Raw genomic sequence first — 27,727 nt, 5'->3', positions numbered from 1 at the left:
ATGCTCTATGCAAAGGTAGAGATACCAAAAAAAAACACTTAGAAGATAAATAATAACACTTCAAAATCGCTGCAATGCATCATGTGCTTATAAATGAATTATTTTTCTTCCTCATGATACAAACAATTCCTTCTGCATTCTATGATCTACCAAAGCTCCTACAAGGACCAACTTGATTGGAATACAAGAGCAGGTGTGCATCTCCTCCCATCCACATTGAACACGATACCAGGTTGCACAGCAGCCTTCTTGCCCAGATGCAAATTCAGAAAACCCTCCACCTGAAATCGTTGTGGTTTGGCCTCAGTCCCTCTCCGCAAGCTCAAACCCCATCCCAGGTCATCCTCTGGTGTATCTGATAGTGTGAGAGCCCATCTCAGTAACCGTGGGTTCGACTTCCTGTTGATCTCAATCCAAGCCCCGATTCTGGAGTCCTCATCGATTTTCAGCTCAACATCAATGCAACCTCCAGCAGTTGGTTTCCTCTTCCGAGGAATTACACTTGGTCCATGCCAGGCAGCAGACAAGGTCAATTTTATGTCATCAGGCATTTGATATGAAAATTGCCCAAATTCTGTTAAAAATCTGCTAGCTTCACCAGCATTTAGTGGATTCCCAGCTACTGAAATCAGCTCAGCAAGAGAAACAGCAAAGTTCTTCGATCTTAGGATTAGGCCGCCAGCATATTTGTGACTTTTAATCAGCAAAGGTGGCCTCAACGAAGAACGCAAGCTGGCCAGCCAATGTTCCTGTCAAGCAAACTGTTACCTTATACATTAGCAGGCAAAAGGATAGCACTGAAGGCATCACTGCTTGTCTGAAGGAATTACCTCACGGAGATTTGGATCGGTTGAAAAGTCATCACACCTTGCTCCAACTGGTACAGCAGCAACAGACAATGAGTCATTGATATTTGACAAGTACATCACCTTTGACAATACAAGAGGGCTCCCAATATGATCATTTTCTTGAGACATGTATTTATGATCAGTGACGAGCTTTGCAAAGAGGGAATCCTTCTTCCGAACTGTGGTCTGAAACACAAACCGTGAACTAATACCAGACTCTGCTTCTGAGCTATCTCTTGACAGCGATCCAGCAACATTGATAACGCCCTTGACCTGAGTGCTTTCTTCTGCAAATGGACCAACTTTGGAAGCTTTGAACAAGGAAAGCACTCTTTCAACTTTCTCCTGTCTCTCCCTCAGCTGCATGATGTCATGGAATGCTTCTCGCTGCAAACGCTTCAAGATGTCTACCTGAAGTAAAGGAAGAATGGAAGGCATATGAATCAGAGGTTCCAAACAACATGCCAGTCAAAAACAAAAGCAGAAGCCCACAATTGAACACCGATGTTCACCCATGACCCTAAAGCTGGCAAATGAATGACAGAATTAGAACATGTACTACGACAGCATGGGAAGAGAAGTGGGGACGCTTCTTGCCTTCTTTTTACCGAAACAGTACTGTAACTGAGGCACTTCATGTTGCAAATATATTCGAGGAATTAGAATGCCACAATTGTTTATTCCAGCAAACACTCGTATTGTGTGTCCTTGTGGAACTACTGGAGCAAATCGACTATGAAGAGGAAATTTGAGAGAACTTCAGATTGAAGAAAACATGAGTTGACAACAAAAACAATTTGTATCACAGGTCACCTAGGGCAGTGGTGCAGCCTCATTGTTAAGGGGAGTGCAATTATAATCCAGAACTCGATTAAACTACGCCTACAACGTATGGATCCCTTTCAGATAGCAAGCCTACAACACAACAGCCGAGCTGGCGCAGTTCATGGACCATGATTGCGCTCCTAATTTCTCTGGCAAAAGAAGCCCCCAAAACGTAACAACAGGACTCATGAAGCACACAAATTTCTCACTAAGCTTCCACAAAACCCTACATCAGTTTAAAAGGGGAAGTTTGGGCTTATCCTTTGCAGATGCACTCGTGATTAAACCCGCCGGCATCCTCATCCCCGGCAACGCAAAGACGGGGCAGTGCCCTACCGCTACGACGTCGATTTGAACTGCGTAAGGAGAAGGGGGCGCGTTCGCTTACGGGGTTGGGGTTCGGATGCGGCGGCGGGGGCTGCTGCTGCTGCGGCTGCTGCTGAGGGCGGCGGAAGGAGAGGAAGAAGCGCTTGGCGGAGTCGGCCATGCCGGCGGCCCGATCCACCGCGCACGCCCACGCCGCCTCCATCCTCTCTCCCCCTTCCCCCTGGGTGATCCCACGCTTCCCTTGGCTCCGCGGCAACACTGCAGAGAGAGAGAAGAGATGGATGCTTCGAGGCGGAGGAAAGGCAGCGGCAGCCGGGGAGAACGGAGATGGCTCTGGAATCTGGAATCCCCTGGAATCTGGATGGAATTCGAAATCCCCTCCCGCCGGAGGACTCTCAGCCGTCGGATCCGCTTTAATACCCGTGTTCGCTTCCGATGCGCCTATGCGAGTGCGAGAGCAGCAGCAGGGGAAGAAACTGAGACGGATTCAAATTACTTGAGATTCGAGATGAAATTCGAATTCACTCTGACGTATAGAAACTGCAAATGACGAGAACGCCGATAAGACAACCGTACGGATTGTAAACGGCAAACTGCACGTAAAGCAGTACTACCAAATTAAATCACATTCTATCAGACCGCATACCAGTTGACACTACACAGATTTCTCAAGTAACAGCAGCAAAGTTGAGGTCGACGATATAAACACTCTTATTCATCCCTTGCTCACTTCACGACATAACTGTACTAAATTTGCAAAGGATTCAATCCATTCATATACAGAACTCTGCAATGGACTCCATGAAGAGTAGACACGGCGGATCGCTGAGTTGGACAGCAAGCGCGATTGAACAAGACTTTACGTTCGTGAATCTGAGAGACGCCCCCGCATGACGGCTGAACTCAACGGGCGCTGACGAGGAAAGGATGCTGACACACGCCGCACTCGATCGTCTCTGAACCAGAAGTTGGAACTTGGACCTGAAGCAAGGAAATTTGTCGTGCCATGTTCAGATGTCGAATCTCAAACGGGCACTAGGCAAATCTTAAAAGAATTGTCACAACAATAGACCTGAAGGTGGACAGTACAGATAGGGCATGCGACCTCCCGCATTCGCTTGCCAGAAGCATCCGAAGACCTTGTTCCTGTCAAGGGATACAACATCATACACTGTAATCACCACAACGGAGGGCAAATCTGGTATGCTTTACAGAGATGAATCCACTCACCTGAAGACGACCTTTTATTTATATCCATGGCTTCCTGTTGAAACCACAGATTATCCTCAGTCAGCGTATTTGTTTCAAATTTGAAAGTTAGATATGTATCTACTGTTGTTCACCATTTGACAAACAAGTGGGTGATGTCTGCCTCCACTTGTCACTTACAATGGTACAATAGGCTAAAAGAATTTTCCACACAGCTGGTGGAGCATTTTCATTTTTATACATTAGCACCCCAGGGTAAATCTGGTCTCATGCATGTCACAACCAAAGTAAAATATTATCCATTGAAAGTGAACTAGAAAGCTCTATTGGTTCAGTAGAACTGTACAAGATAGCAAGGCTCAAAAGAAATGGAGGAGCTAACAAACATACCTGAAGTTTTTTGGCAAGATCCTCATGGCTGTGAACAATTGGTCGATTTGCTGCTTCCCTTGCATTGGCAAGTCTTTGTGTTACTTCAGCCTATAAAAACAGGAAGGCATGACATGAAATTAGTATGGATCATTAGGAACTGTAAGTTCAGGTAGCCCACAGGGCCACTCCAAATAGGCCTGTTAAACATTAGACACTGTTGACAAAACTAGAGTTTGTATTGGCTAAAACGAAATCCATCTTTTAGACAAGAAAAATAACATTATTTGTGTAAACTAACTCCCCCCCCCCCCCCCCCCCCACACACACACACACAAAAAAAAAAAAAAAAACAGAGCAGTACAAATAACACAGTAGCTTCTTGTTGAGAAAAGAAAGGAATGAACAATAAAGCCTCAAATCAAACATCTAGTATACAATATCTTGGGCCTAAACTATAAATTACATAGTACATGTTATATTATTAAAGTGGCAAGGTTTGTTTATTTTACTGTTTATGCCCTGAGCCCTCTAAGCACAAGAAAACACCAAACCAAGGAGTTAAACAGCTAGCATAACATAAATAAGAGCAGCTACTGCAATGGAAAAAGGATTGGAAAAAACAACTACCATGCATCTGTCACAAACTCGGACTGGTTGAGCATCAGCATCTGTAGTTAGAGGAGTCCTTCCCTGGGTGCACTTGTCACAGAAAATATCGCCACAGTTTCGACAGTGATGCTGAAAATATAATAGGTTTGCCACATTAAAAGATATTCAGGTGACATCATTAGCAGATGAATATTTAACTGTTCTTACCCTGCGGTTGAAAGCACTGAAATCTGCTGCACACGCCGTGCACTTGCTGACAGCTTCATCTGGGACCTAAAAGAAAGTGCGGAGAATACTGAGTCAATTAATAAAATAAGAATTAAGAAAAAGGAACTATACAAAGAAATGAGCAAACACATATCACATGTGACATAACAAGTAAGAAACCATAAGTAGAATGCAGACAGCAGTATGCAAGACAGGCTCCACTATGATATTATTGAACAGAAATAACATAAAACCAACAACTCAAAATGCAGAGCTGCAGAACAAGCCATAAATCAAACTACTAGCAAATTAGGAACAGAGCTAAATTTGAATCTAGCTTCGCAGACTATGCAGGAATTATGAGTTTGAAATGACAGCGAAACACAGATAGATAGATTAATTACCCAGTGATCTTTCTCCTCATTCATAGGCTTCATTAAATTCCTCCAATCAGGGAAAATTTTCTTCCTCTCATTTTGCTGCTCAGCAGGCTTGGCTGCATCAGCAATTGCCCTACTTCTTGAAATGCTGCTTTCACCCATCTCCTTGAACTGCGGTCCAAAGAAACCAACGACCATCAATCATTTTGGGAAAGCTATGTATAGTGCAACAAAACAAATTATAAAGAGCTGTCAGATGAACCAAATTATAACAATAAGGTAAATGCCAAACCTGCACAGTCGCAGCTGTTACGGTGTCTAGAATGGTGTTGGATGTATAGCTATTTGATTTCAGCCTTATTCTTTTTGCTTCAACATCCACTGAACTCTTGGACCAAAAGGCAAAGATAGAAGAATCTAATACCTGATACAAATGTCACACAAGATCAACAAAAGAAATATTAAAACAATGAAACTGCTTTCTTATAAAGGTGCCACAAGAACAGAAGTTACTTACATCCCATCTAGTTACAGTTTCAAGGGGATATATTCTTAACGTCCTACTAGTGTTGGGATCAAGCATCCGGATTCCATCCAAACCAACCTGCATAAGGCACAAGCAGAGAAGAATTGATTAATGCCTTCTGGATCCTACCACATTACGACGTGCCAATTATAAATATCCCTTCATACGACAGCTAAATACAGAAGTTTACAGGTTTTGGAAACCATTATTTAGTAAATTTAAATGTGAATATTTTGGCAAGAACAGTCTTGTTCTAGGCTTCTGGCCAGTTCATTTTCAGTTCCATGCAAATTCACAACCAACTGTTAAACAGGTGCATTTTAGGTCAGCTTCTACAATAATTCTCTTTGTGATGAAAAGATAAAGTACTTCCTATTTTAATCATTTCATTTGAACTATTTTAACAGCAGACTTCAATAATAGAGCTCTTCGTTTTTCTTCATTTTTTAGGTTGATAGACTGCAAAGCTACAAGATCAATATAATTTATAAAATTTTTAGAACTGCATTCAGAAACCAATTGATATTTCTTTTTTCTCGAATACACAGGAGCCATCTACCAGTTCATTGACAACATTACTACAGATTTAAAACGTCAACATTCGTATCTTGGCACAACATTAATGCTGATGAAATTCCAGGGAAAAAACAGCATTTGCTTTTTATACTGCAGTAGCTACATATAAACTTTGCAAGAAGACGATGTCAGGAACTTTCCCATCATATCTTGCAGCTGACTATAAGTAAACCAAAAAGCTTCACTTGGGCGGTCAGCCAGAATTTCGCAATAGGATATTTATTTCATATTTAGGCTGTAAACATTCACTTGTGAATGGTTAAGGCCGGATGTTTTATCCTCAATCTAAAAATATTTAGCCTCTGCTAAATGTTGTCAACATCAGGTCCAGAAACTGTTCCTGGTACCAATTTGGTGAATATCCAATTCCCCCCCTAAAAGCACCCACTACTGGTTACTTGACCAAATTCATCTACTTGTCAGTTGTCACCCCTTCTGTGTACTGTAAAATTTCCAACTAAATAGAAGCCACCTTTCAACACCTGATGCTTATCCACGCACTACAATGAAATGCGATCACATTCTAAGGATCAATTGTATAGTTAGCAGCCACTAGAATGAGCTAAGGTTCTGCATTCAGAGATGATCGAACTCAGAAGCTCATCCATGATAATGCTCACAAAAGTCCTCTAATTCCACAGCATTGGAACAAGTAGACTACCTGGCAGAGCACATCCATTGGGCTCCCAGCCCCCTCCGGCAGCAGCTTCACCCGGAACTTCTGCACCCCACCCCTGACGTCCTCCGTCGTCTCCGCCTTGGGCACGGCCCTCACCACCTTGGGGCTCGCCGCACTACCCCCGCGCCCACCCCTATCCGTCGCCGAGCCAATCGACCTCCCGTAGTCATCAAACAGCGCGGATCCCGATCCCGACCTCGGCGCGGTCCCCCTGGCGCCGTACGGCTCCGGCGCTTCGCCGCCGTCGTACGCGTACACCCCGTCGTCGGACCACCCGCCCCCGCCTGCCGGCTTGGGCGGGTACAGCTCCTGGCCGTACCCGGAGCCGGATCCGTAGCCGTAACTCCCCGCCCGATCCAGCGACGGGTACGGCGAGGGCACCGGGTTGTGCGGGGACGGCGGGAGCGGCGGCGGCTCGTAGGGGTAGTACGGCTGCGGGGGCGGGGGCGGCGGCGCCGCGGCCGGGGGCGCGTAGTGGGGGAGGTCGACGGGCTGGGCCGGCGGGTACGCGGGGTACGACGGCGCTGGGGCGAAGTCGGTGGGGTACGGCGAGTACGGGGGCGCGGAGGCCGGGGCCGACACCGACGGGTAGGTGGCGGGAGGCGGCGCTGCGGGGGAGGGGTAAGGGGGGTAGTAGGGGGCGTAATCCCCCGCGCCGGAGGGATGCATCGCCGGCGAGAGGAGGCTACGGATCGGGGAGTGGAGGCGTCGGAGGCGAGGTCAGCGAGGTGGTCTCGTGGGGAAGGGGAGGAGGAGGAAGGAGACGACGGGCGAGAGGCCAGCGGCGACCGGTAGGAGGTGGCGCGTTTTTGCGGAATGGACCCCGGGTGTGGATGCATTTGCTGGTAAGGGCCTTGTCCTTGTGAGAAACTTGCCTGCAGGGTGTGAATTGAAAATTTTAGCACCCAGCCAGTGTGCATGTGGGAATCATTGTGTCTCATGAGTGAGAAATGAAAATGATGGGTTGGAATTGATTGGGTCAAGGATTGATTGATCCTGTCTCTCATTTCTGATTAGCATGAGAAAGCTTAACCAACTGAAAATTACAGTTTTCTAGCTGATGAATTGATTGGATAAAGGACTGCCTTACAGTAAAATTACCCCCAGTAGAAATTACCAATCCATGGATTGGTTTCACATTGCTGCTCTCCGTCCCTCAACCCATCATCATCATCATCATCATCATCATCAATTCAGCACTGCAAGCTTCAGTTTTCACTTGCTCACCCAACACGTAAGCTGCACCTGCAACCACAACGCATTGCCATGCTTCTGTCACCTGCTCTGCAACCGCAACGCAGAAAACTGCAGCCACAATTTGCAGCAACTGGATGGCCAGTGGGCTTACATATGCAACTATGTCAGATTCGATAAGAAAATCCAGAAATGAAACTATTGGTCTGGGTGAGAGAGAGAGAGGAGTTCATTTCTTCATTTTTGGTTTGGCAACTGGCATTGACTTGCACTGTTGCACCAGGATTAATTCCTACTCAAATTCAAATGTCAGTGTCGGCAACACAACTTTGCTAGAAATTTCTCGGCAGTTGCAAGTCAAAACAAGCTCTGAGCTCTATACAAAGCTGATGAGGGATGGAATCGAGTTCAGTCAGCCAAAGCCTGTCCAAGTACATAGAACCTACTTTCACCGAGGGCTTGCCGAAAGAGGCAACTTGCACAGTTGGGGAGAGGGAGTTGGTTTCTTGATTGAGCAAGTGACAGCATATATTAAACTAGTCGGTAGCTATCATGGTTAGAAAAAACTGGTAATTGGTATAGTCGGTAGCACATGACAAAGATGAACACTGTCCAATCAGAAAGAGAAAGAAATGACCATCCACGGCATCACAACATACATCTGGGGTAGCAATGCTACCAACTTCACTTATGTTTATATATATATACAGCAATTATTTTGTGAGGCTTGCAAGCTACTCAATTTATTTAGAGCAGGGGTTAGTTAGGCGATGCGCAATTATATTGTATTGTAGGCATGATGATTAGCTTAGAAAATTGCATTCCTTAATGAAACATGTGCAGGTTCCGTTGTTGGGAAAAAAACCTTGGGAATTGTTGGTATAGCTTGTTGAAGTCTGAACTCTGAAGATTATCAAGTAGCTAGCTTTGCTGAAAGGTCTGGCCCAGTTGACAACGACTGCAGGTTCAGTTCATTCGATCCTACTCCCTCTAGATGTTTTCAGAATGATAAACACAGGCAGCGCTGGATCACTTTTCTCTGCAGTTGCAGTATTTTTATCATGAATACGTTGTGCAGCTGTGCAGTTGATGATGTGCATGTTTGTCACTTTCCATAGGGACTGAGAGTAGTGATGTGGCTGGTGCTTCTTCTTTACAAGTAGGCATCCAAAGGTCGGCAAATACAAACATATCTTGCCCGTGCCCTCTATTCACTAGAAATTTAGAATCCATGCTGGCCTCTTGTAGCCTTGTAGCCCAAATTAAAAAGGAACGCATGGCAGGGTCAAAAGCTCAAGGTGGGTGACGACATTTGCATCCAACTTTCCTGAAAACGATGTTAATCAATTCGCATCTGGAATGCTCGCCTCGGTTTGGCCTGGCTTGGATTGGCAGATGATTGGGGATCAGGACAAGCATTAGTTTTTGTTTCAGAAACAGATAGATGAGTGAAAGAAGGGAACAGGACAAAGGTGAATTTAGGTTCTGGGATAGGTGAAAATATCTAGTGCAAGCCGAGCACAGGGATGATGCCAAAGTTTCAGACATCACACAGGGCTAAAGAAATGAGATATAAGAATATGCAGGTTCTATCTCAAAGGCAACCACTACACCGTACCCGGTCCTGCGCAAATCCTCAAGTGCCAGCTACGCTTTGACTCACCATGTCCTGTGTATTGTATCCCAATTATTTGCATCGCATTGCAGTTACGCCATGCTCTGAAGTCTGGACACTGAAGAGAGCGACGCTGCATGCTGTAAAGAACTTTACTTTCTGAGAAATATCTCCGCGGATTGGGTAGATTAAGATAGCCATTGTGATCGGTTTGGTTGGATGGGTCAATGTGTTGCTGATGATGAGATGGGAATCGAATTAAGAGTGCATTGCTATTGTTGTCGTGCGATGATCTGTCGACAGAGTGAACTAGTTTCAAAATCCTTCATGGTTTGCTTGCAGTCGGCATCTGGGCGGTTATCAGACAGCAACTCAAGCTTAAAGTTTGGATGCAGATAGTGTTAACTCATCTATATATCATATCTCAGAGAACAGAAAATGAGTTGTAGTGACTTAGGGGGTGTTTGGATACGAGGTGCTAAACTTTAGTAGGATCATATTGAATGTTCGGATGCTAATTAGGAGGACTAAACATGAGCTAATTACAAAACTAATTGCACATACGGAGTCTAATTCGCGAGACGAATCTATTAAAGCTAATTAATCCATCATTAGCAAATGGTTACTGTAGCACCATATTGTCAAATCATGGACTAATTAGGCTTAATAGATTCGTCTCGCAAATTAAACTCCATCTGTGCAATTAGTTTTATAATTAGACTATATTTAATACTTCTAATTAGTATCCAAACATCCGATGTGACAGGTGCTAAAGTTTAGCGGGGGTGTCAACACCCCCTTAGTTTTACAACCACGAATATGAGGGGTACAGCAAGTACTGCTCGTACTACGAACTAGAAGACAGAGTGCTGCAAAGGTGATATGATGGATCTTAGGGAAAGAAAGGAAAGGAAAAGGACTCCCTAACTAGATTACAGTTCACTCGTAACATCGATGTACCTGACGCAGACAATATTCTTGCTTTCTTTCTCCAATATGCAAGGATCCAGCCATCAGAGCGGGTACATATACTGAACAAAAAGAGCAATTGTATGGTAGTGTAGATAGCTAATGAACCTGATGAACACGTGTATCCCGTCAGATTGGAGTCCACTGCAATTGTGTGGTTGCCCTGTACATTCAGGAGCATTTAGCTAGGTCAATCAGTCATATAGTCGAATGCAATTAAAATTTAAAAACCAGGCAATGTAAATATCTATCTGCCGATCGAAGCTGTGGGTTTAGTCAACTGCCTCCAAAAGATGATTAGATGGAATAAATCAGGTAGCCAATGGGAGGGGAGCAGCAGGCCAGCAGCTAAGCATGCAGGCATACGACACAGCCTGCATCAGCATCACCATTCACCACATGCTGCAGACTGCATGTGTGTGTGTATAAGTCCTACAGGGCCATGAAGTATCTCACCGGCTGCAAAGTTATCAGCTCAGTACTAGTGCTGCTAAAGCTAGCTGAGCTGCACCCGAGAGTATCCAAGCAAGATCAGCGGCAGCTAAAAAGTAGAGAGCACTAGCAAATACGCAGCTTGGTGTCGTAGTGCAGTGTCGGTGCTTTGTTGGTGCTGTGTTGTCTCCTCCTCCAATTCGATCGATCATGGCGGCCAACTACCACCACTATCAGATGGCCGTGGCGGCGGCGGCGGCGGCGTGGAGGGAGCCGGACAGCCCGCAGCTGAGCTTCGTGAGCGGCTGCAGCTCCCTCTTCTCCATCTCCACGCTGCAGGACGACGACGACGGCGCCGTCGTCATCGCCGGCCACGCGCTGCCCTCCACGCCCGTCTCGCTCGCCGGGTTCGCCGGCGACGAGGTCGACATGGAGGTGCAGCAGGTCAGCGGCGGCAGCGGCGACGACCGGAGGACCATCAGGATGATGAGGAACCGGGAGTCCGCGCTCCGATCCAGAGCCAGGAAGAGGGTCAGTACACAACCATCCCTACGTATATATCATGTACATATCTCTTATCGCTGCGTATATACAAAGTATTTAGCACAGTTGCTTTTTCTCATAGTAATAGTACACTTCTGTGTTTCTCAGCACTACAACATCATATACTTTCGAAAAGTTCAAATCTATCAAGTTTTCTGAATAAAGCGCATATAATGAGGAAATTTATATTTTCTTAGAAAATGGAATTGATGAAATTTATATTACCAAACGAAATTAATAAGCCACATAAGTCCTGCTTGAAAATCTGTCACTGCGATTGCAAACCCTCTGTGTTTTGGAGAACACTTTTTCAAGCTTAAAGCATTCGGTCCCTATCATCAACAAATAAAGTAATGTAATGTGATACAGCATTACAGCTTTGCTTCGTGCTCATCCGAAGATATACAAGTTTATACGATCTCTCAATACGTGTACAAGTAGCATGCGACAGTGAAACTTCGGGGTGGCCGTGACTAGTGAGTTAAAAACGTTTACAGGATTAAGTAACCGGATGTGGTGGCTCTTGCATCAAGCATTATTGAGCTCCTCCCAACAATTTCTTAGTCAACATGGAACTAAACATGTATATCTCTTCTCTTTGAGTGCCGCCAAATCGATTTTACTTAATATAAACGATATTGTTCAGAGACCAAGTTGCACGGTTGCAACTCTATCATCTCAGTAGAAAATTCCTCCCCCCAAAAAGGCTAACAGTGTTCAGTTATACCTGCTCCAAGTCTAAGCGATATTGCTTCAGAGAGAGAGAGAGAGAGAGAGAGAGATTGAAAATGTAAGCACCAAGGACTCACAGAGAACGACACGAGTGCACTTCTGCAAATATTCTATAAGATTGATCATGGCATCTGCATACCCTGTCTATTCGAATTGGAAGCTTGCGATTAGTCTTTGTATTTCGTTTTGGGATATGATATACAGAAGTGTCTGATTGGTTGAAACCAAAAATACACTAAAAGTGCCCAACTAGCTATGGTTAATTTACCATGAGTATAGAATATAGTTAGAAGCTTCAACATTACATCAACTTAACCACTGCTACAATTTTTACGTCTTCCTCGTAGGGCTTACGGAATGTATAAGATTATATAGATAGAATCCAGTCTCTCACTGTAATGCTTATGTAGTACTCCCTCCGTTCCAAATTATAAGTCATTCCAACTTTTTTGGAGTCAAACCATTTTATGTTTGATCAAAATTATAGAGATGATCACAAAAGTTTATGGCACCAAATAGATATATTATGAAAATATATTTAATGAAGAAACTAATAGTATTTATTTGATATCATGAATGTTAGTACTTTATTGTATAAATTTAGTCAAACTTGAGATGCTTTGACTCTTCAAGAAAGTTGGAATGACTTATAAAGGGAGTATAAATAAAATAATTATTAAAAATACCTATCATTTGATTAAAACTGGAGTCAATGAAAAGCAGCATCTCAATTCATGTATATCATCTGACCACGACTGAAGTGCACCTTTTAGCGAAATCAGCACACTTTTTCAGGGGAAAACAATGCACAATCAGGACACCTGAAAAATCAAAGGCCTGCGCATTCTGATTCTACAAGTTAATAGCTCAGATTTTACTAAGTGATTCAGTTTGTTTGTGTGCAGGCATACGTTGAAAATCTGGAGAAAGAGGTTCGCCGGCTGGTGGATGAGAACTTGAAGCTCAAGAAGCAGTGCAAAGAGGTAACAGAACATACTGAACGCCTGAACCATGCATGTACGATGCCTGATCAATGTGCTTCTTTTGCAGCTGAAACTTGAAGTGGCTGCACTGGTCCTCCCTACCAAGAGTTCGCTCCGAAGAACCTCATCGACGCAATTCTGAAGGGATAAAAAAACTTGAACACATTTTATTTGGTAGTACAAAACTAAGAGAAGGAATGATTGGGCTTGTGTGTACATGTCAGTGTGTGTTGTGTGCCTTAGGGAAGGGGAGAAAGATGGATAATTGGATATGCAATGATCTGTACCCTTGACGATAGACCTCTGCAAAGATGAAGGTTTTTTTCTTTAATTTCTTGAGCTGCAAATGAAGCTGTGTGCTACTGAACAAATTGTATTTTCCGGCATCCCTGATCGTTTCAGGTTTACCCTTTGTACCTGGAGCCCAGCCAGGTGTAGATGCCCTGCCGCACAGACGCTGTGCACCATTTCAATGCACCAGCCATTCAGATACATCTCAAAAAGCAGCATCAACATCCTTCAAAGTCCGACTGTCAAACTGAAGATGCTACAGGTCCACCGTGTCCGTGAACAAAATCAACATTTTCTGACAAACCACACAGGTGGATGAAATGTATGATAATATCTTGAATGATTGACTTACAACTGATAAACAATGCACTGCAAAAGAGGTTAAACAGCGTTACCGAATTACTATAACTTTGTCTAAATAGTCTCACATAAGACCGGCCCATAACCTTAATAAACAAGACTTTTACAAATCTGCCCATCTTCTACTTAGCTAAGTCCATGTTGTCCTGATCTAGAGCTCTGAAACTAGTTCCTTCTGCACTGGTTCCTTGGGCCTCAGATTCCTGGTGCTTCTGTTCACTATCACAGGCCTGGTCGTTTCAGGTGACCACGTGTAGCTGCGCATAACAAAACAGCTGACATTTAGTAAGCCGTGAAGTCGAGCAGGACCGAGGCCGGCGTCGCGTCCGGGCCTTCGCCGTGGATTGGCGGATGCAGGGAGGCGTCCGCCACCAGGCTCCGGTCATAGTCATCGTCGTAGGAGACGCAGCTGGCGCCGGCGAGGCGGGTCTCCTGAGGAGGACCTCTCGGTACGACGGACGCGGACGGACGCGGTGGTGAAGCGCAGTCGGACACAGCGTCGATGTCTGAGTCGTCGGCGTCCAACCACCTGACCTGCTTGCCCCTCCCACCCGAAGCACCTGCAGGGAAAGGTGCGGCATCGGGGGCGAGCGCGCCAGGGGGGAACGCGGCAGGGCCGGCTCTATAAGGGTAGATAAGGGTTTGTTGAACTAATTTTTAATATCAAAACTAAAATATAAACTTTGCAATACATATAGCTCATAAAACATAACAATAGTGTCAAAAAAAATTTAAAAATAATAACTATTATGATTACCTTAAATAAAAATATAATGCTTCAGTGCTTTATAAAAAACCGTCTTCGGGTATTTCTTGATGCAAAATTTTCAAAAACAGTATCAAGATTAACGTCAACCAAAACATCCTTCTCAATGCTGCATATAGCCAAGCCATTCAATCTTTCTTGTGATATAGTTGATCTCAAATAGTTTTTCAATAGTTTCAATTTGGAGAAACTTCTTTCGGCTAATATTACTGTCACTAGAATAGTTAAGAGAATCCGATATGCAATTGATGAAGGATGGAATTGCCAAGATTCTCCCTCAAGGCCGTAAGGCACTGCTCCTTCTACGCAATTGACAAAGGATGGAAATACTACATGAAGAAATAATATTAATCAGATGATTGCTTCTTGACGAAATTGATAAAAAAGAAAATGAAGATTGAACTTCAAATAAGCGCTCACCTCTGACCTGACAGCACTCGCGGCTCGCCTCTGTCCTCTGACGCGCCCCTGAATCCCTAACGCGCTCCAGACGCGGTGCTCGACGCTTGCCTTCTGCACCCGCACGACGATGGCTTCTGATCGCCTGATCGGATTGGCGGCAGCACGGCCACGGAGTCAGGAGCGTATACTTATACAAAGTTAGGGATGGCACAGGCGCGAAGCAATTTGGCAGGCCTGGTACAGGCACGGAGCAATTTGGCAGGCCTAATTTGGTATGGACGGGAGGCAGGCCGCAGTTGTTACGCGAGACATTTAGAAAGCCGAAACAATGTCCACCAACCAAACTATATATACTAGTTACCTATATGGTCTTGATCCCCAGCTTCATGGACCCCGGGCGGTCGCACGGCCTGCCCCTCACCTAGAGCCGGCCTTGCAACGTGGGCTGCGTGGGTTGCAGGCGGTGGTCGCCGGTGCGGAGTGGCGGCCTGCGAGGGGTGGTCGTGAGGACCGGGAAGCGGAGAGCAGGAGCGAGCGTGAGAGCGAGCCATCCGAAGTAGACAACATTATCTTCGTGCAAGCTGAGCGTGGGATGCGCAGTGTGGAGTCTCTCCAAGGTTGGCTGAGGAGTGCCTTGATCGTCAACCAGCTTAGGCAGCAACTCGAATTGCACCGGTTTCTTCTTTCTGGCAGAGATCTGGGAAGCATGGACCTTGCAGCCGGGTTGCCAGGAACCCTTCTCCAGAGCCTTCCTGCTCCATGTGGCAGCCGTCCAATCATCGGCGATGAAGTCGAAATCAGCTACTGACATGTGTCTGGAGCTCAACATACTTGATGCAACCATTGACGACAGCAATGTCCCGGGCTACCCTGGGGCCGCCTTGCAGCTTCCTGTCGGGATTGAGCGGAGCCGGCAACGCGACGTAGCAGAGCGGCACGGTGTGGTCCTCACGGAGGACGTCGCAGAAGAGGATGCCCCGCCAGAGATCAACCCAGCCCATGGTGCCAGCCTTCCCCCCGACCGTGATGACCTTGGTGTGCTTATGGGAGGAGTGGTGACCGAGCTCCTGCTCCTGGCGCAGCAAGGCCACCTTGGTGGCCCACTCCTCGGTCCTGGAATCGTAGGTGTAGAGGTCATAGCGCCCGGGCACCATGGACGCATAGCGGAGCGCGGCGATGACATAGAAGCCATCGCCTTTGGAGCCGTGGGAGCGCAGGGTGGGCAGGCCGTCGTCAAGCTTGGAGCCGCGGCAGCGCAGGAGGCCGACATTGCAGTCGTGGAAGATGCGGGAGGGGCCCGGGTGCTTGAGCGGCTTCAGCGACGACGACGGCATACCACAGCCGCCGGCGGCCTGGTAGACGAAGTAGTCGAAGCTGTCACGCTTGGCGATGGCGGCCCGAGTACCCAGGACGACGCAGAGGAGCACGACGTCGTCCTCCGAGGCCATGATGACGGGCTCCTCGGCGAAGTCGCCGGGCTTCAGGTCGGGGCAGGAGACGGAGAAGTAGGAGACGCGTGGCGGTTGGGCCGGCCAGAACGTGACGATGATGCGGTCGCCGCCACTCGTCTTGGACCAGGCGGTGGTGGCGTTGGGGCGCCCGTCGATGTAGGCCGTGAAGTCGAGCAGGACAGTGGATTGGCGGATGCAGGGAGGCGTCCGCCACCAGGCTCCGGTCATAGTCATCGTCGTAGCCAGACGATGACATCGTCTCTCACTCCTCCTGAGCTCCGGCCGGTAAGAATTTTTCTGATACAGAGGAGAGAGCTGCACACCGATAAATCACCCAAGCAATTTATCGTTCGATTGATGCTTCACCGCCTTCAGAGATTGGAGTCGGACTCGGAGATGAACTTGAATCGGAGTGAGGCGGCGGCGGAGGGAACCAAAGTACTCCTACCTTGTATTTCAGGACGGGGGAAGACTTTTTCATGAATATAAAATTCTTATTTACTAGGTTTGTTTTTGAAAACATGTACACTCTGCTAAGTAGTAGAAGAAAGGATTGAGTACAAGTGCTGGGTTTACAACTTTACATCGACACGACAACACCGAGAGCCAGACCCCACGCCAACCAACTCCGGCGCCCTCCTCCGGCCGGCGACGCTGCATTACTACCGGCCGGCGACGCTGCATTACTACCGTTCGGCGACAGGCTACCGGCGCCCGAGACGTTGACGGCGAGCTTCATGCCTCCGAGGCAGTGGCCGGGGAAATCGCAGATGAACCAGTAGCTCCTGGCATCCGCGAGGACCACCCTGTCGTAGCCGCTGGTGTACCTGACGCGCACGCCGCTGCCGCCGCCGCCGGTGTCGCAGGAGTGGTAGGTGCTCTCGCTCACCTCGTACACGTTGTGCTGGGAGCTCACGTACTCGAAAACTGCATCGCAATTCAGGTCGCGATTCATCAGGTGCATGCCTTTATATGTGGCTTGGATCTTAATAAAAAGAATTCGATCAACATTTATGAGAGACCAGATGCAGCAAGTGTTCATATGCAATGCAGTCCATATATGTGAGCAGAGCGGTTGCTGACCTAGGACATCTCCGACGGCGAAGGCGCGGCCCCGCGCCCAGGCGGCGTAGTTGACGCCGGAGTCCCAGCCGAAGGCGACGTCGCCGACGACGAACTCGGCTGCGCCGGCGCGCTGCCACGGCCCCAGAAGCAGCAGGGCGGCGAAGGCACGCGCCAGCGACACCATGCCGCCGGCGGTCGAGCGAGTTGGGAAGGTAATGGGCCGGGGCTCGATCGATCTGATGCTCATCATCACCGCGTATGCTGCCTTTTGTCTTGTTGGTGGTCGACGACACTGGCGCCGGCGGATGATTCGATGCGCTTGGACAAGCTGACTGACTGGTTCAGCGAGGCGACGATGGCGTGCGTCGAGGTCGCCGAAAGCGACGCTGAAGGTCAGCAGCGCTCACTGCCTGCGTGACACTTGGAATCAACATGAACAGCTGCCGGAGCCGGCCTGGGCCTGCTCCGCTTCGGGTGGGCCTAGGCTGACCGAAGCCCAATCACCTACCGTTCTTTTCCTCGCGTCTCTTTAACCTCTACACGCATACGCAAGGAGTGAGTAGAATACACCTTGCCGTTATCCTCGACAAACAGTACATTTTGAATAAATAAAACGCCATTCACTGTTCAAATGATAAATCGATAAGTTTTTTTTTCTCTAGATTCGAATTAGCAGGTGACGTGGACGGATATTCACATGCATACTACAGTGTGATGAAGCATGAAGCAGGGCTGATTTTGTTTATGCAGCATGTATACCCAGGGGCGGATCCAGGGAGGCTAGGGGGCTGCAGCAGCCCGAGAGCCTGATTTTACCTGTAAAATATTGTAGATAAAGTCTCAAATCACTGTTAATCTCTAGCTCGAACCCTTAATCTCTATTATTTAAACCTCCTAGGTGTTCATCCTGGTTCCGCCCCTGTCTACCCACACTTCCACAGGCGCGCATATTCGTTCGATCAGTATTGAGCTGAGCAGGGGTCGGCCGCACGGCAAGGTACCTGTTCCGTGATGGTTGATCAGGATTCGGTTGCATGCATGGCGTCATGTGCCTGCAGGATATACGGGATCGACGACGAACGGAGTGCACGTATGTACATGAACTAATGGACTCTTGCTCGTAAGTGGACACAGCAATAATGCTAATTCTAAAAACCCATCGAAAGAAGAAGAACACTACTATGCGTAATGTGTTCTAATCGAGGTACAGTACGTAGTCCGTTGAACGATGATCTTGTTCTTCCGGTACCAAAATATATATAATAATACACATGGATGACTCCAACCAATATAATCGAGCTTGCAGGTGCATATATAACCTAATGGAAAAAAGTACAAATTACTCCCTTCAATTTACACCTCCCCTAATTAAACTATACCATTTAATTCAATTTACTCCTTTAACATAATTTGTCTTTTTTATTTCTCCAAGCACAAGTGGAGTCTTAAGTTCAAATTTTGCGAGATGATAACAAACATCATAAGACATGTTAGAAAAAAATATATGATGAATTTTTTATCATTATTTTGATAGGGTAGGATATTTAATAAAATTTATCCTTGAGATACAAAATTATGTAAAAGATAATGATGAAAAATCCATAAAATGTTTTACCACTTTGCAAAATCTCAAATTAAAATTCAACTTGTGTATGAAGAAACAAAAAGATCAAATTGTATTATGACGTAGATTGAATCAAATAGCATAGTTTAAGTAATGTGAACTTTTTCGTAACCTAATCAACCCAAATATTAATTTTTCTTTTAGAAAAATAAATAGTCTCTGCGACAACCCATATATTGATGGGATTAATTAATCATATTTTCCATTTCTTTCTCGAATATGCTGCGCATCATTGTATTAATTACATCAACATCAACGCGGAGCTGTGAGCTCACGCCAAAACTTTAGCCATGGTCTTGCACGAGCAAACCGTGTAGTACAACGTGGTAATTAATTGCTTCAATGTAATGGTGGTACCAGCCACGGGTTAACGAGCTAAACAAGTTTTAATTAGCAGGAAGGAAGGAAGGCCGCAGGCAGCCACGGTTGCGTTGCGTTGCGTGGGCGTGCGGTGCTTGCCTTCCCTTGAGTTCCTCCGGTCCGATGGCGGCGCTGCATGCTGCCGGAACCACCAGTTTGCCTTGCCGATCATCGGGGACGAGATCGACGACACGGCCGGCCAAGATCTTGTCATCAATTAAGCGGCTAACGCGGCAACTCGATCTCGACCCCCGCCACCAATGCCGCAACGGAAACTGCTACGAGGCGGCGGATCCGGGAGACCGGATCCTGGCTCCACCTGACAGCAACGCCGGCTAGCTCATCGATCTCACGTGTCCCATGCCTTATTCGTAGGTCCACTCAACATAGGTTCCCCAACAATGCAATCCAAGACCTTAATGCGCAGCTCTAGCTGCTCTAGATGTTATGTGCTCTTACGTTCCTAAGTGTGAAGTGATTTGAGTTCTTAGTAAGTGGGGTGCGACAAACAATTTTTATGTACAGCAATTAAGATATACTCAGCAGGTTCCATACTCGCGCTACTCCTATTGGGAGCAGCCTTAGTGCAGCTGACTAAGAATTTATTAGTATTGCAAGTCCGAATACATTGCTACCGGTAAGGGGGCTTGTACCCACCTACTTGATATGTTTTCACTCTAAACTTTGCATATATAGCTTCATGTCCTCTGTATAGCCAAGAGCTAATCATTCCCTAGTCACAGTTGCGTATGCGTGCACAATGTATATCGATAAGTTGTCATCACATATTTGATAAACATGAGCATCGCCACGTAACTTTTTCTTCCCTTTTGAGGTCACGGGCTACAACATTATAGACTCTTGGCTTGCGTCTACTCAACCTATGTCGCTAGTTTGTACGTACGTATATACACCAATTTCTTTTCTTGAACGAGAGGTAATGGTGGAAAAAGAAAAATATTACTTACTCTTCATTTATCCATCCACATCCGGGCACTGTGTGTTCTTTTTTGTTAGTTTACTCATACACAAATTAAAATTCTTCGAGAGATATGGATCTAGCTAAAGTTAGCTAAGCAATAACACAATATCAGCATTGTGCCATATTAGCCACACGTGGTTGAATGCTGTGTGCTTCCGTGTCCCTTTTTGCCGTGTTGCTCTATCGTTTTCTTGAGTCTGTGCCAGAAAGAAGCCACCTCCCTATTGGTCGCTTGTGGGCTTTGTTTCTTGCCTTGCAAGAGCTCCTCTCTCTATCTCTCTCACTACATTCATGGATCCACCCCTATCTATATAAGAGGCAGGCCACAATGCCATATGAAAATTTCAAGTTCCATATTCAAAGTCACCGGGATTATTCTAGGTGATTTGGTAACCATACTGGCTGTGAGCTATGTTGGATTGAGATCAGGTTAAACTGATAGGAGTTTGTCCTGTTTGAGAGAGAGGGAGAGTACATCAAAATGAGATCGTCACCACCATCACCTTCATCGTCGTCCACATCCATTTTTAGGATCGAAGCTGGTAAGTTTCTAGATGAGTATCATATATGTCTTGCAATGTTCTTATATATACATTAGCTAGCTAACTTTATTTTTCTTCTAGAAAGTTGATTGTTCTCTCAACAATGTTGGTTTTTCGTTTGCAAAATTATAGCAAATGTGCACATTGGCTACACCTGTAGCTGGTGTTTAAATTTCGCCCCTGTTTTGTTTGTGTCTAGCTAAACGCTGGCTTTTTGTCCTTTTGGGGGATGTTTTTCTTGATGCATAGTATATCTTATTATTGATAAGCTAGGTCTTATGATGTTTGCATCAAGCAATCAACTATTTATGCTTCAAGTTAAAACACTCGGTGTGTTCAATCGATTTACGAAAATGCAGGGTCCACGTATAGTCAAGCTAGCTATAGCATCATGCAAGAATATAAAAAAATCGAATCAAATGCTGTTGAACCAATGGGTATTTTGTATAATTTGTTAAAGAGTTGAAGCATGTTTTCCTTGTTGAGTTCCCATCTGCAAATTAAGTTGATGTCAATGTAATAATGCTGCACACTTGTCTTGCTTACTCCTGCTTGCATGTAAAAGCAACGCCATTCTTTACTCAGAAAAAAGATCTCAAAACCATTTCTTGACGCCTTCTCTTGCCGTCCATATATAACACGTTGCTTTGCTTTGCCTTTTTGCGTTCCCTGTGACGTGCCATGCCTCACCTCTCCCAACTCGGACTCGATCGATGCAGGTGACGCCATGGAGAGGAGCAACTCCACCCCTTCTTCCAGCACTCCGGCAAGGCTGCCGCCGCGCAGCACGCTCGACGTCGACGAGGAGTATGACAGCGCCTTCAAGTCCAAGTCCTTCCTCGACCTCTGGTCGCACGCGCACCGCCACCTCAGCCACACCTTCTCCTCCTCCTTCAAGCAGTCATCGTCCAAGTCCGGCGCCAAGGACTACTCGCGCCATGGTGACGAGGAGGATGTCGACACGGCGGCAGCCCTGGAGCAATCCTGCTCGTACACCGTCCTTGACGACTTCGTGCTGGAGCCGAGCCCCGAGGTGCTCGCGCGGGGGCGGAGCGGTCGCCGGCGTCGGCGGCGGCGGCGCGGAGTGGAGACCCTGCTGATCGAGTACTTCGACGTGACGCAGGAGGCCTGCGAGGCCTGCTCCGCGCTGCTCACCGCCATCGGCGCGGCGCGGCGCCACCACCTCACGCTCCGGCGGCTGCTCGCGCGGCTGGAAGACGGTGGCGGCGGCAGAGACGGCGCCGCCGCGAGGGACGCGGTCGCGGAGCACGTCCGCCTCGACAACCCGCTCTCGGCGGGCCGCCTCTCCGGGTTCCACGAGGTGCACGGGCGGTGCGGCCCACTGGCGACGCGCCTGGCCGCGGCGCAGCGTCGGCTCCGGCGGCTCGCCCGGGCGATGCGCGTGGCGCGGGGCACGGCGGCGGCGGCGCTCGTGGCGGCGTGCGCGGGCGCCATCGTTGCCGCGGTGGTGTTCGCGGCGCACGCCGTGGTGGGCATCGGCGCGGCGGCGGCGGCCGTCGGCGGCGCGAGCCCCGCCACGGCCGTGCGGTGGGCGGCGGAGCGGGTGAGCGAGCGGCGGTACGCGCGGGCGGGGGCGGCGGTGGACGCGGCGGCGCGCGGCGCGTACATCGTGGGGAGGGACCTGGACACGGTGAGCCGCATGGTGCGGCGCGCGCACGACGAGCTGGAGCACGGGCGCGACGTGGCGCGCATCGCGGTGCGCGGGCGCGGCGAGCGGCCGCTGATGCAGGAGGTGGCGAGGGAGGAGGCGGAGTGCGAGGAGGACCTGAGGGCGCAGCTGGAGGAGCTGGAGGAGCACGTCTGCCTCTGCCTCATCACCATCAACCGGAGCAGGAGGATGGTGGCGCACCAGATGACCGGAGGCTTGCCGCCGCTGGAGGCGACGCCGTCCCAGAACTAACCTGCCGTTGAGAGACCCCATTTGGTCGCTGATTGATCTATTAACTATCGATTCATTGTTCATATGATTTGTAGAGTAGAGATGTGAATAATATAATTCATCAGAGCGAGAGATTCTTTTGTATGTACAGCAATGCACAAGTTTTTTCGGCAGGTGTGTATATAGAGAGGACTGAGCTACAAGAAGCAGCTACCACGATCATATACATGTGTAGTGTATTTTTTTTTTCCTTGTGTTTGGTTTCTGAACTTGCTCTGATGGCACAGCAAAGCATTTGGATTAGAAACTGTCCTTGTTTTGCTTTTTGGCACTGTTCTGACGGCATAGCAAAGCATTTGATAGTAGAGACATACAATTTGCCCGGAACATAAGACCTTGGATAGTAGTGAATTAAAGTGGAATAGGAGGGATTGGAAGGAAAATTAGTTCATTTTAAACTCAATCCCCTTCGTTCCACTCCAATACTCTTCTATCCAACAAGCCCTGAAAGGGAACATGAACAAGCGCTGGGAAAGGCAAAAGTCACCCTCTGGGGCTCTAATACACACACGATATGTTGTTTTTCAGAAAGCCCTTGCATGTGTTTTCTGATGTGAAAGACCTCCAGTAGCTCTGTTTCATGGAGGAATCAGTGAGTCCTGTTTTTTGGGAGTTCAGGTGCTGCAATGCGCGGCAAAAGTCGCTCGAATTCTAAAAAGAAAATGACAAATCTCAATTGCAGTTGAACAGTTTTTTGAAATTTCAAGTGTGATGCTACTAGCTCCATGATCTCCAAACTGAAGATAGTGGTGTGATACTGCAGTTTGCCCAAAAGAACAGGGAGCCAAGAAGAAGTAAAAGAAAAAAAAAAAAGAACAGGGAGCCAAGAAGAAGAAAAGAAAAAAAAAGTCCATATTGGAGATGCGGGGTATCGATCCCCGTACCTCTCGCATGCTAAGCGAGCGCTCTACCATCTGAGCTACATCCCCTTTGATAATAATAGTTATTAACTTAATTATTTAGCGTTTGTCGTACCTCTGTTGCTCCTCCATCCCATGATTCATCAAGGACCTCTTTGCTTGGGGATAACATTTTTCTTCAGAACTTCTCTCGTGCGTATATGAATAAATATATACTCTCGAGTTCATTACCAACGATACGCATCAGTACACACAAGAAAGAAGGCGAAAGCGGCATGTTGAAGAAGAGAAAAGGCCGGCAACGCTGACATTACAAGCAGCAGCAGCGAGATGCTGGTGGCTGGGCCGAGCACGCGTGGGCGGGCAGCTAAACTACTGAACGACGAAGAAGAAGACCAGCAAAGCACGCCACTGCCGACCAGTAAAGAAGCTCGGCCCGGGCAGCTTGCAATGTAAATTTACTACTTGAACTGCAGCCTGCTGGCGTACGTCTGCCCGAAGTTCCACGACGGCGGCACGACGTCGGCGAACTCGATGGTCTGTCCATCGTCGGTGGTGACCCGGAACGAGAGCCCCTGCCCGTTGAGGTACGCCAGCGACTGCCAGTTGGCGCCCCAGTTCCTCGACATGGTCATCCACCCGGCCGTGCGCGTTCCCCTCACCTCCATGGCGCGCACGGCGCCGGCGGCGGCGACGTTGGTGAGCAGGACCAGCTCGAAGTAGTCCCTCCCCGCGACGGTGAAGCGCACCCCGCCGTGGCGCCTGCAGGGGACGCGCTGGAAGAGGACGGGGACGATCCCGCCGCGGTAGACGCCGATCTTCTCCCACGCCGGCTGCGCCATGTCGAAGTGCTGCCGCGGCGGGTTGCACCAGCCGCCGTCGTCGGAGGGCAGCGCGTAGTTGGGCGGGCAGAAGTTGGTGGCGGTGACGGTGACGGAGGCGCCCCGGCGGCACCAGCGGGGGTCGGACCGGGCGTCGCAGGTGAGCTTGTAGCAGCGGCCACAGGAGGCGCCGTCGTTGAAGAGCGCCGTGCTCAGCGCCGCCGTCCGCGTCCCGTAGCCCTGCGTGTACAGGTTGCCGTACCCGCACGCGCCGCCTGCACGATCGAGGAGCGCACGGTGGCGTCGGCGTTCAGTTCGCGATTCGGAGGAGGAAGAGATGGACACAACTCACGACAAGAACGTACCCATGGTGCCGGAGGCGTCGCTGCCGCCGTAGAAGGTGGCGCTGCCCTTGCTCCAGCCGGACGGCGCGAACGCTCCGGCCGTCGGGGCGGCGGCGAGCGCGCAGGCGATGACCAGCACGGCCGTGGCCGCGAGGTGGTGCTTGAAGCCGCGGGCCATCGTTTTCCCGTGCTACTCTGTGCTGTACGCCGGCAGTGCACGGAGGCGCCTTCGGCCGGCGATGATGGAAGCTAAGCTACGGTGATGGCCGGTGCAATTGCAGCTGCTGATGAGCATGCGGCTCTGCCAATTGAAGGCTGGCCGCCGCGTATATATGGTGGCACGAGGCGCTCATGCGACATGGGCGGCACGTGCATGTGACATGAGCTGCTGCTGCTGCGTGAGGTGCCGCACCGTGACTTGCGCAGCGGCGAAGCTCGGCAGAGCACGACAGCGTGTGTGGAGGAAGCGACGGCACGTGCCCCTGCGTCGTCGTCGTATCGTACTCTCATGTCATGCCAAGACCCAGGACCCAAGAGGCCAAGGGTGACGATAAGGGGGCGATGGACGCCGCCTCCGGCGGCCCCTCCCATGTTCTGCTCGCCGGAGAACAGGGGATCCGTCCGTGAGGTGTTTTCGCAGCTAGCCCCTCGGAAAAGCCATCGCTTCCGCTGCAGCGACCATGCCAGGCCCTTTACTGCTCTGTGCTCTGGCGTGATCGTGATCCTGATCGTCTTCAGGCTGGGGTTCGCAGCCACCGCTCTGCATCTGCCACGAAGCACTAGAGACTACTCGTACGTGCAGCAGCAGCATGGAATGGCCAAAGCACATGGCCAATCCGAGAGGAGACGAGCGAGAGAGATAGGCGTGACCCTGACCGAGTGACCACGGAGCGGCGCACATGGAATGGACCCCTATCCGGAGCTCCGCGCCTCTGCCGCCACCGCAATTCGACAAGCTCCAAACAAGATCAGTCGGTTGGGGATCGCATTCACTACTCTTACCATTTCAATTCTTTTTCTTCTTTTTCTGTTGACATGCATGAAGAAATGTCCTCCGATCCGCACGCAGAAGAAGAGATGATCAAATAGGCATGGTTGGTTCAGACTTTCAGTTGGACTGAAGGCTGCTTGTTGGCAGTTGAGTCACTTCAGTCATACTACTTCAGTATTTCTTTACTGACACGAGCTTGGCCATTTGCCGAAAACGTTTTAAAATACAAGAGACCCGTTTTCTTCCTTGCTTTAATTCATTCACGAAGTAGAACTTTGGGTCGAGTGGAGCTGAGGCTTTTGTGATTGACTTCACTGCACTAGTGAAATTTGACTTGAGATCACACAAGTTCAGTGTCAAGACAGCAAGGGTTCCCAGTGCATGCAAGCCCGCTGTCTAAGCAATGTAGAGCTTGGACGATCCACGCACAATGATTGCACGGCGCCGGCTACCGGAGGATGAATCTGGTACCCAAACGAAACAGGTTTGAGTGAGATGCAGCTTTTGGCATGTTTGAGATAAGATTACCATAGCAAGTTTTGTACATGCCTGAATGCCTGCCTCGAGTCCAGACGAACTCAAGCTCTGTGTTTTTATATCCGTACCCATGAGAAATGAGCGCGCAGAGGCACATGCATGGAAATGCAGACGTCAAGTTATCCTGTTTCACATCTGGGCTCCTGGATCCTAGCTTTTCAGTGAATAGTTCGACTTGGGTCGATACAATTTCTCAAAACTAATGATCGGACTGATAAATTGTTCCAAGCCACTGACTTCGTTCTTGCCAACTTCTTCTCCTCCGTTGCCCCTTCCCTCCCCTGCCCCTCTTCTCCATCCCCTCCTCCCCCCTCCATCTGGATCTCTGCAGACCCCATCCCGCCAAACTGCAGCATTGTTTCTGATTTCCTGAACTTCTGGATGGGAAACCCTGACGATTCCCTCGCTGTTTCCTCACCTCTTCCTGGCGTCTTTGTCACCTCCTTCTGCTCGCTTTCAGTGAGGAATCTAGTTCTGCGTCTCCAGGGCATCCGGCATCCTGGCCTTCTTCTTCGTTTTCATGCCTCCATCGACCTTGCCGCGGCAGCGGCTTCGGCCATCCTCACGTAGGGATGGCAACGGAATGGGTTGGGGTTGGGTGGAGCTTCCGCGGATCCGCTTCCAAAACCTGAGAATAAAACCTGACCTGAACTCGAACCTCATTTCGGGTGACAATGTGCATCCACCCCCGAAACCCGCAGGTGTTCGAAACCCGAGAACAGATACAGATCACAGTTCACAAGGTGGTCGGCGGTACTCGCGGGCGAGGGGCGAGCGCTCAGAAGAAAAGATTAGTTAAAAGCTGTTTGTGCATATATGAGTCCCGAATCTGATGCTGCTCTAGTCGCCGTTGGATTTTGCATTTTACAAAATGAATACGCATTCACAAGAGAACAACTAACCCATGGCTTCTTCCACTCAAGGAGTCAATGTCGTAAGGAGTCAATGTCGTAGAGAATTAACCGAGGTGTGAACAGTGATGGAGTGGCTTAGCTTGTGACTGACAAATTGCGGCGCCTAGGCTTACCAAGCCAACCAGAGGAAGGTGACTTGGGCCTGCCAGTAGACCATTAACTAAGCTAATAAGCTCATGCTGTTCCTTCAATAGTTTGTAGTTAAGTCAACCACTGTTTTCTTCAACCGTACCTATTGTACTTCAAGTCCTGCGCTGACTTTGGTTATAAGCTTAGTTGCTTCAAACCGAATGCATGTATTATCTTTCTTCACATTTGCTTGCATTGTGTTTAGTTGAGCTTCCTGTAGAGTAGTGAAGTTTCTTACACTAGCATTGCTGGTTTCCTTCTTATATAGGAGTAGCTAACAATAGGGTAAAAGCGAGAGATTA

At 48.4% G+C, this 27,727-nt stretch overlaps 5 protein-coding genes and 1 non-coding gene across 9 annotated transcripts; 2 read left to right on the top strand and 4 right to left on the bottom strand.

Moving 5' to 3' along the window:
- Positions 1-66: 66 nt before the first annotated feature.
- LOC117854176 (protein FREE1) lies at positions 67-7,360 on the bottom strand. 2 transcript variants are annotated; one of them, XM_034736478.2, is made up of 11 exons: positions 6,541-7,360; positions 5,295-5,381; positions 5,070-5,201; positions 4,802-4,948; positions 4,398-4,463; positions 4,209-4,319; positions 3,600-3,689; positions 3,231-3,264; positions 3,073-3,146; positions 831-1,259; positions 67-749 (listed from the first exon to the last, which is right to left on the bottom strand). In XM_034736478.2, exons 1-11 carry the CDS (start codon positions 7,225-7,227, stop codon positions 159-161), a joined length of 2,448 nt encoding a protein of 815 aa, XP_034592369.1. In that variant the 5' UTR covers positions 7,228-7,360; the 3' UTR covers positions 67-158. The 2 variants fall into 2 exon arrangements, with proteins under 2 accessions (XP_034592369.1, XP_034592368.1); XM_034736477.2 differs by lacking the exons at positions 67-749; positions 831-1,259 and adding an exon at positions 2,580-2,981 and having other exon boundaries at positions 6,541-7,341.
- Positions 7,361-10,651: 3,291 nt separating this feature from the next.
- Positions 10,652-13,719, top strand: LOC117854180 (protein FD). 3 transcript variants are annotated; one of them, XR_004640192.2, is made up of 4 exons: positions 10,652-11,299; positions 12,934-13,026; positions 13,094-13,343; positions 13,429-13,719. XR_004640192.2 is itself a non-coding variant. In XM_034736481.2 (3 exons), exons 1-3 carry the CDS (start codon positions 10,979-10,981, stop codon positions 13,166-13,168), a joined length of 489 nt encoding a protein of 162 aa, XP_034592372.1. In that variant the 5' UTR covers positions 10,652-10,978; the 3' UTR covers positions 13,169-13,373. The 3 variants fall into 3 exon arrangements, 2 of the variants coding, with proteins under 2 accessions (XP_034592372.1, XP_034592374.1); XM_034736481.2 differs by lacking the exon at positions 13,429-13,719 and having other exon boundaries at positions 13,094-13,373; XM_034736483.2 differs by lacking the exon at positions 13,429-13,719 and having other exon boundaries at positions 10,656-11,299; positions 12,949-13,026; positions 13,094-13,373.
- Positions 13,720-16,755: 3,036 nt separating this feature from the next.
- LOC117853718 (basic blue protein) lies at positions 16,756-17,545 on the bottom strand. Its single transcript, XM_034736004.2, has 2 exons — positions 17,380-17,545; positions 16,756-17,223 (listed from the first exon to the last, which is right to left on the bottom strand). Exons 1-2 carry the CDS (start codon positions 17,543-17,545, stop codon positions 16,877-16,879), a joined length of 513 nt encoding a protein of 170 aa, XP_034591895.1. The 3' UTR covers positions 16,756-16,876.
- A 3,125-nt stretch (positions 17,546-20,670) lies between these two features.
- LOC117853717 (putative UPF0496 protein 2) lies at positions 20,671-23,232 on the top strand. Its single transcript, XM_034736003.2, has 2 exons — positions 20,671-20,869; positions 21,589-23,232. The coding sequence occupies exons 1-2, from the start codon at positions 20,809-20,811 to the stop codon at positions 22,788-22,790; spliced, it is 1,263 nt and encodes a 420-aa protein (XP_034591894.1). The 5' UTR covers positions 20,671-20,808; the 3' UTR covers positions 22,791-23,232.
- A 453-nt stretch (positions 23,233-23,685) lies between these two features.
- On the bottom strand, positions 23,686-23,758 carry TRNAA-AGC (transfer RNA alanine (anticodon AGC)). The gene has a single exon. It is a non-coding gene; the product is annotated as a tRNA-Ala (tRNA).
- Positions 23,759-23,843: 85 nt separating this feature from the next.
- LOC117853292 (expansin-A29) lies at positions 23,844-25,425 on the bottom strand. Its single transcript, XM_034735684.2, has 2 exons — positions 24,876-25,425; positions 23,844-24,785 (listed from the first exon to the last, which is right to left on the bottom strand). Exons 1-2 carry the CDS (start codon positions 25,030-25,032, stop codon positions 24,151-24,153), a joined length of 792 nt encoding a protein of 263 aa, XP_034591575.1. The 5' UTR covers positions 25,033-25,425; the 3' UTR covers positions 23,844-24,150.
- Between the last annotated feature and the right edge of the window lie 2,302 nt (positions 25,426-27,727).

Source organism: Setaria viridis, chromosome 4 (assembly GCF_005286985.2).
Source record: "Setaria viridis chromosome 4, Setaria_viridis_v4.0, whole genome shotgun sequence".
NCBI lineage: Eukaryota > Viridiplantae > Streptophyta > Magnoliopsida > Poales > Poaceae > Setaria > Setaria viridis.
The sequence above is the reverse complement of the archived record's forward strand: the minus strand, read 5'-3'. Positions and strand labels throughout refer to the sequence as shown.